This window comes from Cimex lectularius, unplaced genomic scaffold (genome assembly GCF_000648675.2).
Source record: "Cimex lectularius strain Harlan isolate CLEC.00 unplaced genomic scaffold, Clec_2.1 scaffold230, whole genome shotgun sequence".
NCBI lineage: Eukaryota > Metazoa > Arthropoda > Insecta > Hemiptera > Cimicidae > Cimex > Cimex lectularius.
This window is the reverse complement of record NW_019392809.1, coordinates 566,520-580,761: the sequence shown is the minus strand read 5'-3', so window position 1 is coordinate 580,761 and position 14,242 is coordinate 566,520. Positions and strand designations below refer to the sequence as shown.

The 14,242-nt window shown below is 36.1% G+C and overlaps 1 protein-coding gene across 3 annotated transcripts in view; it reads right to left on the bottom strand.

Moving 5' to 3' along the window:
• Window positions 1-14,242, bottom strand: part of LOC106672348 (brain-specific angiogenesis inhibitor 1-associated protein 2) — a 264,724-nt gene that overhangs the window by 162,300 nt on the left and 88,182 nt on the right. For 2 of the 3 annotated variants that reach the window (XM_024228172.1, XM_024228171.1), the window contains exon 3: window positions 1,251-1,292. The exons of the other annotated variant lie outside the window; for it this stretch is intronic. In XM_024228172.1, the coding sequence (XP_024083940.1) occupies window positions 1,251-1,292 (42 nt within the window). The remainder of the gene's footprint in view (window positions 1-1,250; window positions 1,293-14,242) is intronic. 3 annotated transcript variants of the gene reach the window in all.

Below are 14,242 nucleotides of genomic sequence, written 5' to 3'. Positions count from 1 at the left end.
AGGTTTTGAGAACTTTAGATTGTAAGGACTGTATTTCTTGGTTGTTGGAAGGTGCCCCATTGTTTTAGTTCGTACGTCCAGATTGGTTGTAGTATTGTTGTAGACTGTCCGTTTGTCTTTAGTTGAAATGTTAGATTTGCTCAGTCGTCTACAGATTGGTCCAAAGGTTTGTACAATTCCAGTCATTTTTGAGTTGTGTGTTGGTTCGAGGTTAGTCTTGAGTCCAAAAGAAGCCCGCGTGTGAAATCTGATTTAGGATGGGAGAATTATTGAGGAATTTGTATGAGAATGAAGAGTTTTGCTTCGAAGGGTGAATGGTAGATGGTGCTTTTGCTTTCATAAATTTTATACGCTAGTGTTTGCTCCATTCGTCCATTTGCAGGGCATGTGCCTCCGAAGCAATTATGGGATCTTCATAATCGTAACAGAACTAAAGTAGAAATGTCATTTCCGGTCACCCTGACCGTCTTATTACGCTTGTTTTTGTCATTTCACCATCCTCAGTGATCGTTATTTTTAAAAGGAAAAACAAATGCGACATATATTATATAAATGAATTGTTAAGGACATGTTATTTCATTGATGTGAGGTTGTCAAGTTGAATTCTCCCTCTTTGTCATTAAATGTTCTAATGTGTTACACATATCGTCGTTTATTAAAGTTAGTCTTTTCTATTATCTGTTCCATGCATTGGGTCACTTATTGGGTCCGTCTTCTTTCGCCGGTTTGTTCCTTCGCTTTTTCGAGTACCACTTACATGTCGTTGGGTCCGTCGGTTTTCGCTGGAGGCGTTTGGACAAGTCCACTATGTTTACACTCGTTAAGAAAAAATTTCAATTAATTAGAAAACACGCTGGGATAAATGCTGTAGCGGAAGAAAAATTTCGAAAAGGAAAGTTGTTCTTTTCTCGCGAGTGACTTTTACAGCGGTGTAGTATAGTGTAGGCTTATTACAGTAATTTCCTGGAATGGCACTCCGGTCGTACACCACTTCAAAACATACTTTGCCCCTTTTCCTCGCCCGGAGTCCTCTGAGGGTGTGAGAGGGCGAGGTAAAAACTTTCCGTCCCGAAGAGACTTTAGTTAGGCGTTGCACGTACAGTTCCCGGCCCCCGCCCGTCCGCGACCACCTCGCTAACTAAGTTCCAGCCCACCCCCGCGCCTTCTTCCACCCGCCGCCGTACTAAACCATACACACGCAGACACCCAGAACAGAGACGGCTCTTCAGAAATCGAAAATATAAACTCACAGCTCCGGGTACAGCACCCCGTACGCAATCTTCAACGCTCACCTGAAACAAAACACAAATTACTGAATAACTCGTTTCCTCCATTCGCATTTATTCTCTTTTACTTGATATTCACACACACACTTTCATTCAAATTGTGTCACATGCACAGGACGTGTGTTTTATAACTGGTTAGAATGCGCCTGGAGCAACTTTATTTTACATTAAATTGAAAACAGTGACTGAATGTAAACCTTCGTTTTGGTAAGAAACATTTTCATTGAAGTCTATTTTCCTTATGATTTTCCGTCTCTCTCATGCTTTCTGGCTCAGAACTACAATTTTCACCACATATTTACATTTAATATCCCTTTTGAATTTAATGTTTGTTTCATCGAATCATTTATACTCCTGTCACGTTATCTAAAAAAAAATTGTATATTTACGAGTTATAAGATCGATTTATACGGGTATGAATGGTTGGGTAACGATAGGCTCGGCAAGGATAACAGAGTCAAAAAATACCGTGAAAAATCGAGTATTTCTAGTTAGATTAAATGAATTTTTGTACAGGAGGGCTTAACGTCCAGCAATAGTTAAATGTCGCGGTCGAGGAGTCAAACCACATTACAATACTGCTTTCATACTAGACTTTACTAAAAAGCCATGAGCTGTGCTGTGATTCGAACCCAGGACCGCTAGCGTAGCAAATACGAGTCGGACGCCCAACCACTCACCACCGCGGGCCCCTTTACTCCGAAGAGTCAGCTAACCATGGATTGATCGACATTAATAACAGCATTTAGCAGTAATAATTAAGTTTAATGTAGGTTCAGATGGAAAAGCAAGTGTCACGAGCGGAATTCGAACCCACGACCTTCATCTCAATACGCCACTCTAACCACTTGAGCTATCGTGACTTCAATCGACCGGGACACCAACTCCCCATCAAAACCTACAACCTTTCTAATTTTCCCTCTTTTTGCCATTTTTCAAAAGCTATGTAATCAGGATTCGATTCTCAGTGACTTACGAAGTGGCCACTGGGAGCTGTTAGCGACCTGATTACTTCTTTAATTATTATATTAATCCATACATGTTTAGAGGCCATAATTTACCATATTAATTATTTCAATTAATTACTCTTTTTTTTCTAAGATCTTGGTCCAGATGAAAAAGTGTAAAGAGCGGGATTCGAAGGTGTACTAGGGCATTGACTGTTGCCTCTCTGCCCTTCAGGGCTTCTTCAATTGTGGATCAAATAAATAATAATATAATAATAACACAAATAACAAACACAAATATACAGAAACAAGATAAAAACATGGTCTAGGTAGTATTCACTCCTCCCCAGAGTACTGATATTCCTCGGGGTAATTGGGGATATGTCCCCTCCATTCACGCTAATAAATTATTTTCACGCATTCATTATCACTACCCCAGATTATAATGATGATGATGTTGAAACGAGATTAGGAGGTAGGGGGTTCCCCGAGCACGGCAGGCATCCGGCTTATTGTACATTCCTAGTTCCTTATTTCAGTCTGTTCATTCGATCATTCTTTTAAAGAATACTGCTGATTGACTGTCGCTAGAATTCCTATATCTGTGTTTTTGTCTTTTATTGATCCATTCTGTGATGGAAGATTCTATGTTTGATTTGTTGTCCCAAGTATGTGCTTCAGAGCCATATATGGCTTTACTTATCCTCCAGTGGTCAGTGTATCTCCTTTTTTGTTACCCAAAATTGTTTGTGTGTTGATACCAAAGATATCAACACGTTGTTCTTCCCCAGGCTTTGGAGATTGTGGTTGCATTGCCTAGTTCTAATATGATTTTTTACATGTTAATGGTTTAATAGCTGCTTGGCTATTCGATCATATTAGTACTTTTGCCGATTTTCCAAGGCACAAGCATTGACGGCATTTCAGCTTGAAATACCGAGTGTACTTCTCCCATAAGAGTTTTATAGCTCTTGTTTTATGCTTGTACAAAAAACGCCTGATCCTGTCCTTTCATGTCAGTTGGAGCCATCTGTACTCACTACCCCATAGTACTACTAAGATATTCCTCGAGGTAATTGGGGGATAAGCCCCCTCGATTCCCGCAAATAAATATATTCCTTTCAATAAATAACACATATCACATACATAAAGGTACAAATATCTATAAACAATTAAAAATATTTATGTCACCAAGATATTGAATCAGCGATCTGTACCTGCTACCGTGCCTCAAGGCCGCCCATAAGCCATTCGGGATGTCGTATTTCATTTTTTGCAGTCTTTCCTTACGATAATTAGGGATCTGCCCCTGCATTTACGCTAATAAATTACAATCACCAACCAGACATCGACACACTACCCCAGAATACTCTTCTGACATTCCTCGGGGCGTAGTTAAAAAATTATAATGTCAGATATTCTCCTTATAGTAGAAGAAGAATTTCAAAACCGTGAATATATCAAAGTTGTTTTTCTTGATGTTTCGATTAATAAAGTCTTTTTTAAAGAGATTACTCACGCCGGGACGATTTTAACAATCCCGGTTGTTTACATCATAATAATGCCAAGGCCATCGAGCGCCACTCCGCTTCGCAATGGCATACCTCAAATAACTCGGAAGGAGAAAAGTTTAATATATAAAGTATCTGTGGAAATCCAAGTTAAATAACCTAGTTCTGAAATACCAAAATGTACAATCTATCGAGGAATTCGGATTGCTTTTTGAAAATTGATTTATGTTTAATTCCGTGGGTGTTGGTCGTTTCTGATCTGTTACATTACTATTACAAAAGAGCAATAACGTAACAAAGATAACTGTTAAAAGTCAAATTAGCCTCTAAAGCAGTTAAGAAAGTGTAGATAGGCAGTTAGGGGGCCATCTGTGATTCCCTTAGTTCTCCTTAATGATTGCGTCGGCGGCACCCTCGCCTTCGCGCTATTTTCCTTGTTCTTCCCAATTGTGTTAAAGGGTTGAGTCAGCAAGTGGAACTAGAGATACTTCCTCTTCATGCATATGCATACCTTGGGGTTTATGCTTGCCGGTTTGTCTGGGGGGGAGGATGCCTGGACGGGTCGATTTCAGCTAGGAAACTTTTCGCATCTCACGGCTTCTTCACCGATCGTTTCTTAAAGGTCTCAGAAATGAAATGGAATTTCTTCGTATAAATTCCTACAAGCTTTTTTGGGCCTAATCCAAAATTGATTGTCCCTTAACGATCAGATTAGAAGATTAGGTATGTTTTTGTTAAGAGAAGTTTTTAGTTTAAACATAAATTAGCCTTGGGGATTGATTTTCCTTGATGTTTTTGTTCCTTGCTGGCTATTATTAATGGATTAGTCGATAAGAGTCAAACGAAGATAGCCTGGAAGGTGTTCAATATATAAATAATAGTAGCGTAATTATGGTTTTATATGCTGCAATAATAAATATTAAACAATTGTATATGCTATTATGTCAAAAATTACATGAATAGATTAATCGATACCGAGAGTATCAGGGATGAGATAATCTACGACCCGTAATAAATGAAATCTGTTTTTCATAGGTTTGCCAGTGTTTTGGTTTTGCGAAACAACATATTTTAGTGCTACTCACCATTTGAGAAGAAATAGTTTGAAATATTCATGTCAGAAGCTAATTCAGTTAATAGTTAAATAATAAATTGTGCTAAATTTTTCGAAAATTTGCTTTTGACTGATGGATAGCATCGATCCTCCTGGGGGGGGGGGGGTTCATTTAGTTTCTATGTACTTGCTACTGGTGTTGATGTTTTCTTCAACCTAAACTTCCACCGGTAAGTTGCGACTTTTTAAGTAAATGTTTGTACATATTGTTTGGATTACAAAAACATTAATTACATTGTACCATTTTTAGGCATTTTTTGGACTCAGAAGATGAGTTAAGGTTTGAAACGCTAGGAAATGATTGATTTCTTTTTTCTATACCTGCTCTAAAATAGCAGCTAAAGACCGGATTTCCGTGCAATTACATCTTTTTTTTAAACTCCGATTGCAATGAAATCAAGACAGAAATTGGAATCATGGAAATGACGTTGTTTTGACAGTTCTCTTATTTTACAAGAAATTACACATTTTTACGGTTTATTGCACCAAATAGCGTTTTTCCAAATTTTTGATGTTTTATTTTTTTTTTTTTTAAATAATTAAAAACTTGAAAATGCATAATTTTTATTGGTTAACAGTATTGAGTTAAATTTTCTACTTTATTAGCAAGAGTAGGTTCAGCTAGCCAGTTGGCGTTTCTTCGGCTTCTTCTACCCATTTTCTCTGTAGCCTCATCTGAACCCTTGCTTTATTATGTGGCGCCTTCTAGCTGCCATTCAAGCGGTTTGCTGTTGTCTCAATTGCTTGCATTTTTAAATTACGAGGAGAGCTACTTTATTTAAAGCATACACCATGGATAGAGCGGGTGGATGAACAATGCGTGGTATGCGTATCTGGGGATGTAAAGGACTTGTTTCATTTGTTGGGTGCGTTCTAGGTACTCTAAATTGCGCATTTCCTTTTTAGGTACGCACATCTATTAGAGTTCCTCAACTCTACAACAAAATCTCGCCTTAAGCCCGGCATTCCTGTTCCCTTCGATACCGGAGTATGTAGTAGTTTCAGTTATTACTTTGATACCTTCTTTTAAGGCTATTTTTCTTTTTCTAATTATTTTCTATGTATATTTTGTATAATCTGGTCAAGCCCGGTAGACGGTTTATTGCAATGCCGTGGTACATATATTTTATTTGATTTTTCGTTTTAATTGTAAACTTATGCCTAAATACTTATATATTTTATTGATTTACTGTGAACAAAAACGTTTTACACAGTAAAAAAACAGTATTGAGTAAACGAATTGAGGATGACAAAATTTATAATGTGCTTCCTCCAAGTTATCAACTTTCAATGCCTAGAATTTTCCAAGAAATTGTTTTATGTTCGACATCCGGCCAACCGCTCATCACTTGCGTATTTTTCACTTTTCATTTCTCAGTCTTTCTTCCGCTTGGGAGCAAAGCAGAACTACGTACAAAAAATAATAATGGCCGTTAAGATCGTAATACCTTAAGTTTAAAAGTCAAAAAGAAAGTTAAATAAAAAAGGGATGTTTTCTATTTCGAAGCATATTCTGGATGACAAAAGGTATATCCTGAAGGAAAAAACTTTGCGATATAGCGATGCGGTGTTGAATTAAAACGAAAAAAATTAATTTGTTGAACTTTATTGATATTAATTTTTTACTACTGAATTTTGATTGCACATTATGCGTTCATTTGCATATTTGTTCTATGATGCATTTAAAACTTACTTTGTAGTCGTTATCTATATGTATATTTTAAAATTTAATCATAAAAATATATAGCATTTTTTTCATATTGAGTTTAAAAAATGAGTATAATGTATGAAATATAATCTATAAAATAAACGATCGCAACATAAACAATGTTTAAGACAATAAGTAATTTAATTAAGTATATAAAATTTATGTTATGTTGCTATGTTAAATTCTTATTACCTTATTATACATAAACGTATGTAATATAGTAATAACATATACTTTCAGCACGTTTTGAAGGTTTCGACTAAGGTAATTAATAATAACCCACATTGCGGCAGGAAAGAAGTGATCAAAAACTCTTGGGAAAGTTGAAAGACTTCCTCCAGATAGAGTAACATGAAGTATTGCAGGAATGTAAATATATATCATACTATATATTGGCCCGCATAAATGGCAGGAATAGAATATATTTATCTTTCATTAACACATGAATCTACTTTTTGGGTCTACGGTGGCCGGGTCGTTAGGCATCAGATTCTCGTATAGCCAAGGTAGTGGTTCTAATGGTTGTAGTGGTTCTGGATTCGAATCCCACCTTTTGTCCTTGGAATTTGGAATGAAATTTACCGGAGAAAATATTAAAAGTGGTCATAAACTTAAAGATCCCTTGCATGGAAAAAATAAAAGTAAAACTAATTTTCAATACCAGGTTCTAGCACAAAACATATTCTTATCGAAGGTGGTTTGGTCGCGTCTAAAAGGTTGAGCGGTTTTTTCCAAACATGAAGGGTGAAAAGGGGATGTCGGGATTTATTTATTTTTGACGTCGGCTTTGTTTTGGATCGGGGTCTGGATTGATGGCAATATCTGCGAGTGTACGAGATTTATTGTGAACAATGTGCGAAAGTGAGAAAACAACAATCCTGACTTAATTCATCAAATACATTGACAGAATAAAAGATGATTTAAAAAGTCACGTTTTTTGCCAATTTTTTTTTAAAGAATAGACGAACTACTGAAAGATATCACTATGCTGAAACGCGTCTGACAGACCAAAAATGCAAGAGTAGTCATCCTGTTAATCGTTCCGACTACAATCTAAACGCCCCCCCCCCGTAACAATAAAGATCACTGTGGCAAATGTTGAATATTTTATAGTGTAAGCCGAAACATTTTTTTCAAACCAACAGGATGCTTCAAGAAATCTAGTCTACAGAGAAAGGAATATCAGAGAAAGTCATTAATAGAGGTTATACTTATATACTTGAAATTACAGTGATCTGACATAATTAAGCGCTACAAATTTTAAATAAGCAATTTAGATAATCTCGGCCCGCGTCTTTGCCTTAAAGGGTGTAGAAAGTTTTTGAATGAAAATTAAGGCCAAGTCCAATACATTGGAACTACTCTTGCGAGATTTTATTCGACGATGACACGGGCGAAATCTTTTCTCCTGAGCCGAAACAGGATCACCAATCATTTTGCGCCATTTTCCCTAAAATATTTCGAGAGGCTTCAAGGCCTGCAAAGTAGGCCGGCTGGGGATAGTTTATGTGGAGCGGGCAGTTAACCAGAATCGGCACTTTCTAAACGACCGGCTAAAGACGCATTAACTTTCAATGAAGGGTGCGACCCTATTTGCGTAACGATCTGGTGCGACTTGAGAAATTTTTTCATTTATTTTGTAGATAAGCGAGCCGTTGGAATGTTGCTCACTCGTACGGTCGTGAGAACCCAAGGTCTACCCGTCTAGCAAGACCTTGATGGGTCATTCGGTTTACATTTCCAAGCAATTTATAGGGTTATCCGTGGTATTCCGTGCTAATTGGACTACTAAACGCGTCGGTAATTGATCCTTAATGAACCGAAGCCGCACTACAGAAATGGTCCAATTAAATAAACAGACACTATGCAAACTATCCGCACGACTATTAGACTATTAAAATGGGGTACTAGTTCGTAGGTTCGTTAAAGTTACTTCTATCATAATCGTTGTGTACAAAGTACTGCGTTACAACATTCGATTGAATAGAAACATTTTGAAACGTAAACTGGGAACGTCGCAAGTGAAAAAAGAGAAAAAAGATTGACATTTCACTTTTATTAACGAACGCATGTTTGAACCTGTTGTATGCTGTAAAGGTAGCACGGATTTAAAACCAATTCATACTACAAAATCAATCATTTATGTAAAATAGAAAACGAGAAAAGAAAAAAGAAAACCTGTAGTCAATTTTAGAGAGTTGATGATTATCCTCATCATTTTATTTTAAATCATTTGGCATTATCTTAAGGTAAAGATTATTAGTTAAAGCGGTCAATGTTTTACTATTTCATCATAAATAGTGTGCAACAATACGTGTTTACTATTGCTAAACTACCAGTGCAATCACGACGGTTTGAAAAAGTATTTCCAACAAAAACATTTTTTATTACTTCAATTCAAATAAAAGACAAATTTGAAAAATGAAGATATTTCTTTTAAAATTTGTCCCGTCTTATAAACTTTTAAGAAAGTTGAGGAAATATTATGCTTTATACACTGATGGACAAAATTAATGCCCCATCCTTAAATTTTAATGTATTTCGGTTTATTTGTATTTTACATACCAAACAAAGGTTTGGTTGTAAAAATAAGACATTTAAAAATAATCATTACCGAATTCTAAAGAACAATTATTGAGTAAAAAAAAAAAGAAAATACAAATAAAAATGTTTTTAAAAATTTTTTGTCCCCTTTCTATCGAGGAGTATTTCCACCCCCTGGCAAATCACGACCGTTACGCTCCTTTGCATTCCTTGGAAAAGATTTCTGATAAAAGCCTGAGGAATTCTTCCCCATTCGTCAAGAACAGCCGTTTCAAACTCTTATAAGGTGCTAAGGCCTGGGATTCGCTGTCGTACTCGTCGGTTAAGTTGATTCCAAATGTGTTTGATTGGGTTCAAATCCTGACTTCGAGCTAGCCACATCAACACTCAATTCCAACCTCATTCAGGTAGTCATTCACAATTTGTGCTCTATGGGGCACGGCATTATCCTGCATTAGAAAGAATCTCTCACCGATGTGGGGGGCAAATGGCACTAAATGTTCTTCGATTATGTGTTTTAAGTACCTCTGTGTAGTTAGAGATCTTCAATTCCAATTCTGTGCGGGCTTCTAAGAAAATGCCACACCAGAACATTATTGACCCACCGTGGAATGTCACGAGAAGAACCATACAGCATGGGGTGTTCTTTCTCCTGAGGGTCTCCATTTTTTTTTTTTATTAAATTTATTTATTAAAACTGGTCTTATTAGACCAACCATTAATTTTACAATAATATTATAGAATAAATAAATGTTTACATTCTTATAAACCCATTGGTACAATAAGATTTACATTTCACTATTTACTATTCACTTATAAATACACAAGTTCATATGGCTTTGTTCTTTTTAATCTTCTGACCGTGTTTCGGTAATGTAAGAGTTTAGTCGCTTCCACATTCTCGTGCTGGCTGAGGCGAGCCTGGTGTTTGGCGGTAAATCTTTGTATTTCCGCCGTGACTTCAGGGATCTTAAGATCCCTATGTAAGTCCTTATTCCTTATGTACCAAGGTGCATTGACCATGTTATGTAAGATTTTATTTTGGAGTGTTTGTATGATTTTGATATTGCTGTGTTTGGTACAACCCCATAGTTGAATATCATATGTCCACATAGGCTTTATACCTTGTTTATATAATAATATTTTATTTTGTATAGCAAGATTGGAGCCACGTCCTATCAACCAGTATAGTTGTCTATACCTTAAACCTATTTCTGTCCTTTTTTTCTTCACGTGTTCTTTCCATCTCAGCTTGGCATCTAAGCTCATTCCCAGATATTTAGCTGTATTGCTGTATGGTATAGTAGTTCCATCGATTATGAGCGACGGAACATGGTCCACCTTTTTGTTTGTAAAGATTAGATGAACTGATTTATGTTGATTTAGCTTGATTTTCCGTTTTTTTGTCCATTCGTTTATCTTATTACATACATTTTGGAGGATTTTGGTTGAGTGGGTGATAGTCGGTCCTAGTGATATCACCGCTATGTCATATGCAAACGTTGCAATTTTTACTCCATCTATTTTCGGAAAATCACTGGTGTTTAACAAGTAAAGCAGTGGACCTAATATGCTACCTTGTGGCACTCCTGCATTTATTGTTTTTAATTTTGAATATTGATCTTCTTGTTTGACTCTAAACAGTCTGTCAGTTAGGTAGGAACTGATAATATCGACATACTGCTTTGGTAGTATACCTTTTAGTTTATTGACGAGTCCTTCGTGCCGGACCTTGTCAAAAGCTTGTGAGACATCAAGGAAGATAGCAGAACAAATTTGTTTTTCTTCGAGAGATTTTTCTATTACTTCCGTTACTCGGTGAATTGGGTCTATTGTTGAGTGTCTTGCTCGGAATCCAAATTGGTGGTCAGGAATGATTTTCTTTTTTTCAACGATGTGTTTTATTCGTTTTAATAATAACTTTTCGAAGAGTTTAGACACTGCTGGTAGTAGCGATATTGGTCTATATGATTTCACCTCGTTCGCCGGTTTTCCTGGTTTTTTTTTATCATAACGACTTCTGCGAATTTTCAGATGCTAGGAACATATTTCAGTCTGATCGCAGCATTAAATAGGTATGTTAGTTTAACTATACCTGAGGGTCTCCATATGAAATTAAGCCCATCTGAAGATTTGAGGCCAACTCTCGCCTCATCTGTAAAGAGGCTCATCCACAGTTTTCCAATATCCATGACACATAGACATTTTTTGAGCTGTGGTAAGAAGAGGTCCACGAATCGAGTGCTGTGCCCTGAGGTTATTTTCATTGACCTTCTTCTTACAGTCCTGGAGGAAATCGAAACATTTCGGCCTTGTCTTATCACATTTCTCATAATGATGCGGTTTTGGACAGCCTGATAGCGCATGAATCTAACGTGTCTCTCGTCCGTAGAAGTAGGTCGACTCTGCGAAGCCCTGTATAACCAAAGCACCGAAGAACCCTTCCTATTCTAGACTTAGCTGTATCCTTCCTCTAATAATTTTATGACACTGACACTTGAAACTCAACGCCTGACTAGAGCCATTGAAAAAAGTGTAAGAATAAGAATAATAACCACGAAGGAAAAAGATTAACTGAAAGCGAACTTTAGACGTAGCGGAATCGAAGGGCAGAAATCTACTTTTTGTGGAAATGTGATTAATACAAAGGTAAACAAAGGAAGTAAATAAAGCATTTTTTTTAAGTTGATTTTAACTACGATCGGCTTAATTATCTTTAACTAATGTAGAAAGATAATGGATTTAATTTTAAACTAAATAAATTGAGTGGTACGTTAAATTTTTCCAACAGTGTTCATAGATTTATTTAACAACCTTTAGAGTTGATCGGCGATAGCTTTTTGAAAATGATAATGCTTTTTACAGGGGAATTAAATAAATATATAATGTGTTAAGCATTCCAAGCTCTAACAAAAATAATGAAGGGACAGTCTACCAAGGGCTTTTTTTCAACGTTCGCCTGAGCAGTGAGGAATGCCTTTTCCTGAGTTATTCGATACAAATATTCGAAGGATGCTCTTGTTGACCCTTCTTTTACGTATTGGCTCTTGGCTTCAAACAGTGGAAAGAACGATATGCTGAAGAAACAAAATGGAATAAAAGGGAATCCGCGCAACCTTTTTAACGTCCAGTCAAACAGCACCCCGTTTTAAATGGACCGCAGAAGCTTTCCCCTGTTGACTCGACAAACAGTGGATCAAGAATCCTTTGAATTATAAAACCAATAATATCGCGCTGAGTGGGAGGCAAATAGGCCTTGTTTTCTCTGGATCCTTAAGCAAATAATCAAGGGTTGGACACGAGACGCGGTCGTTTGTTTAACAAATTGGAGTCAAATGGGATCGTTAATCCTGAAGCCCTTGATCCCGTTAACCACCGAAGATTAGGATTACAGATGTCCCCTTCGTTCAAGTTTGCAATCTATTGCCCAATCTTATTAAAACAGTTAATACACGGAATCGTGATGCTCTATGTATTTCAATAAAATTGTTTCAAATTACAAACGTATGCAAACTATAAAGGTTTATACTTAGTTTTGATTGTATGCAGGGGAATTTCTCTTCAGGGGATCGCAACTCTATACAGCACCCTGGAAACGTTTTTTTCTAGAAAGTGTCCAAAGGAAAGGGATCGCCGAGGATTCTGGAGATGTTGGGTGATTTTTTTCCATCGGTGTCTCACTTCAGGGGCGGCAAAGAGGGCAAACAGGCGAAGAAAACTTGATATGAATGAGTTCGGGGTTTAACATCTCATGTTTAGCAGACAAGACGTGTTGTGCAATCTGCGAGAAGGGGAGCCTTATGAATTTTTTAAAACTTCGCAGTTTTCCGCACCCTTTCCGACCTTTGCTAAGCTTTGCACAAATAAGTTCAATTATTATGCAGATAAGAGCTCAAATTTCTTTTTATACAAATTATATCTACTACAGAAGTTTTTTCAATGACGAATATATTAAATTATTAAAACATTTCAAATATTAAAAAAAAAATGTTCACAATCAATAGAACATATTAAGTTGCTTTTAATCATAAAGAAAAACCACACACTTTTTCAAATCTAACTAGAATTAAAAGAAATTCCAAAAGCCATCTTTTGTTTACGAAATACAAAACAGGGTAAATAAACTCTTGAATTGTGTCACTATATTGCTACTGTTAATTATAAGAAGAATGGCCAGGCACCTTCTGCGTCTATGAAGGCAGAGTTACTCCGGCACATCGGGGGCGGGGACTTTTCCTTTGAAGTAAAGTTCACCGTATGGAGTTTGTTGTTATAGACGCAAGTCTCGTAAGGAACTTCTCTACAAGCAAAAAGACGTTAACAGATGATGAATTAATTCCCGATTTGACCATCTGCAATGTGGTAATGTGCATTAATTTTTACTATTGGTGTTATAGTGAATTGTGAATTACAATAGTTAGCGTGAATTTATTGAATCTTATTCAACCCACAAGTTCAGTTCGATATTCTATGTTTCAATGAGTAAGGATCAAAATATTTACTGAAAAAAGATAAAAAGTAATACAAAGCGAAACGCGAAATAGCTAGTATATCTTACAATGGGACAACCAGTTTGGTAGGTTACGGATTTGGACCAAACTTTTGTTCGTGATTTTACACTCGAAAATATCGCACACATATCCGCCACATCTTGTGAATAGGCCCTGGTTTTGCCAAGAAAATTTTTTGCAAGTTGAAATTTTCCGTTTTTTAATAGTTTTATTTCGCGGTTCTACTTGCTTAAATCAACTATACTGTAAATATATCATTTTACAGCATTTCTTATCTATATTGCAATAAAAATATTGTTAAAGCTACCAATGTTTATCAATAACCAAAAAATTACTTAAAACTAAATATTGTAGTAAACTAGGTCATAGAATTTTTTTTTTCGTGAAACTATATGCAATTTCGTTTTAGTACCTCTGGAGAGATCTAAATATAAATCATTGTTTTTAAATTTAACTTTTTAACGAAGTATGTACAATTAAAATATGTAAAATATTTTTATAAGATAATATACAAAAAAAATATTTGTAAGAAATTAACAGGTTAATTTAATGTAAATCCATATATTCACACAATTGATTTAAGCCAGTAGAACGGCAAAATAAAAATATGAAAGAATGGAA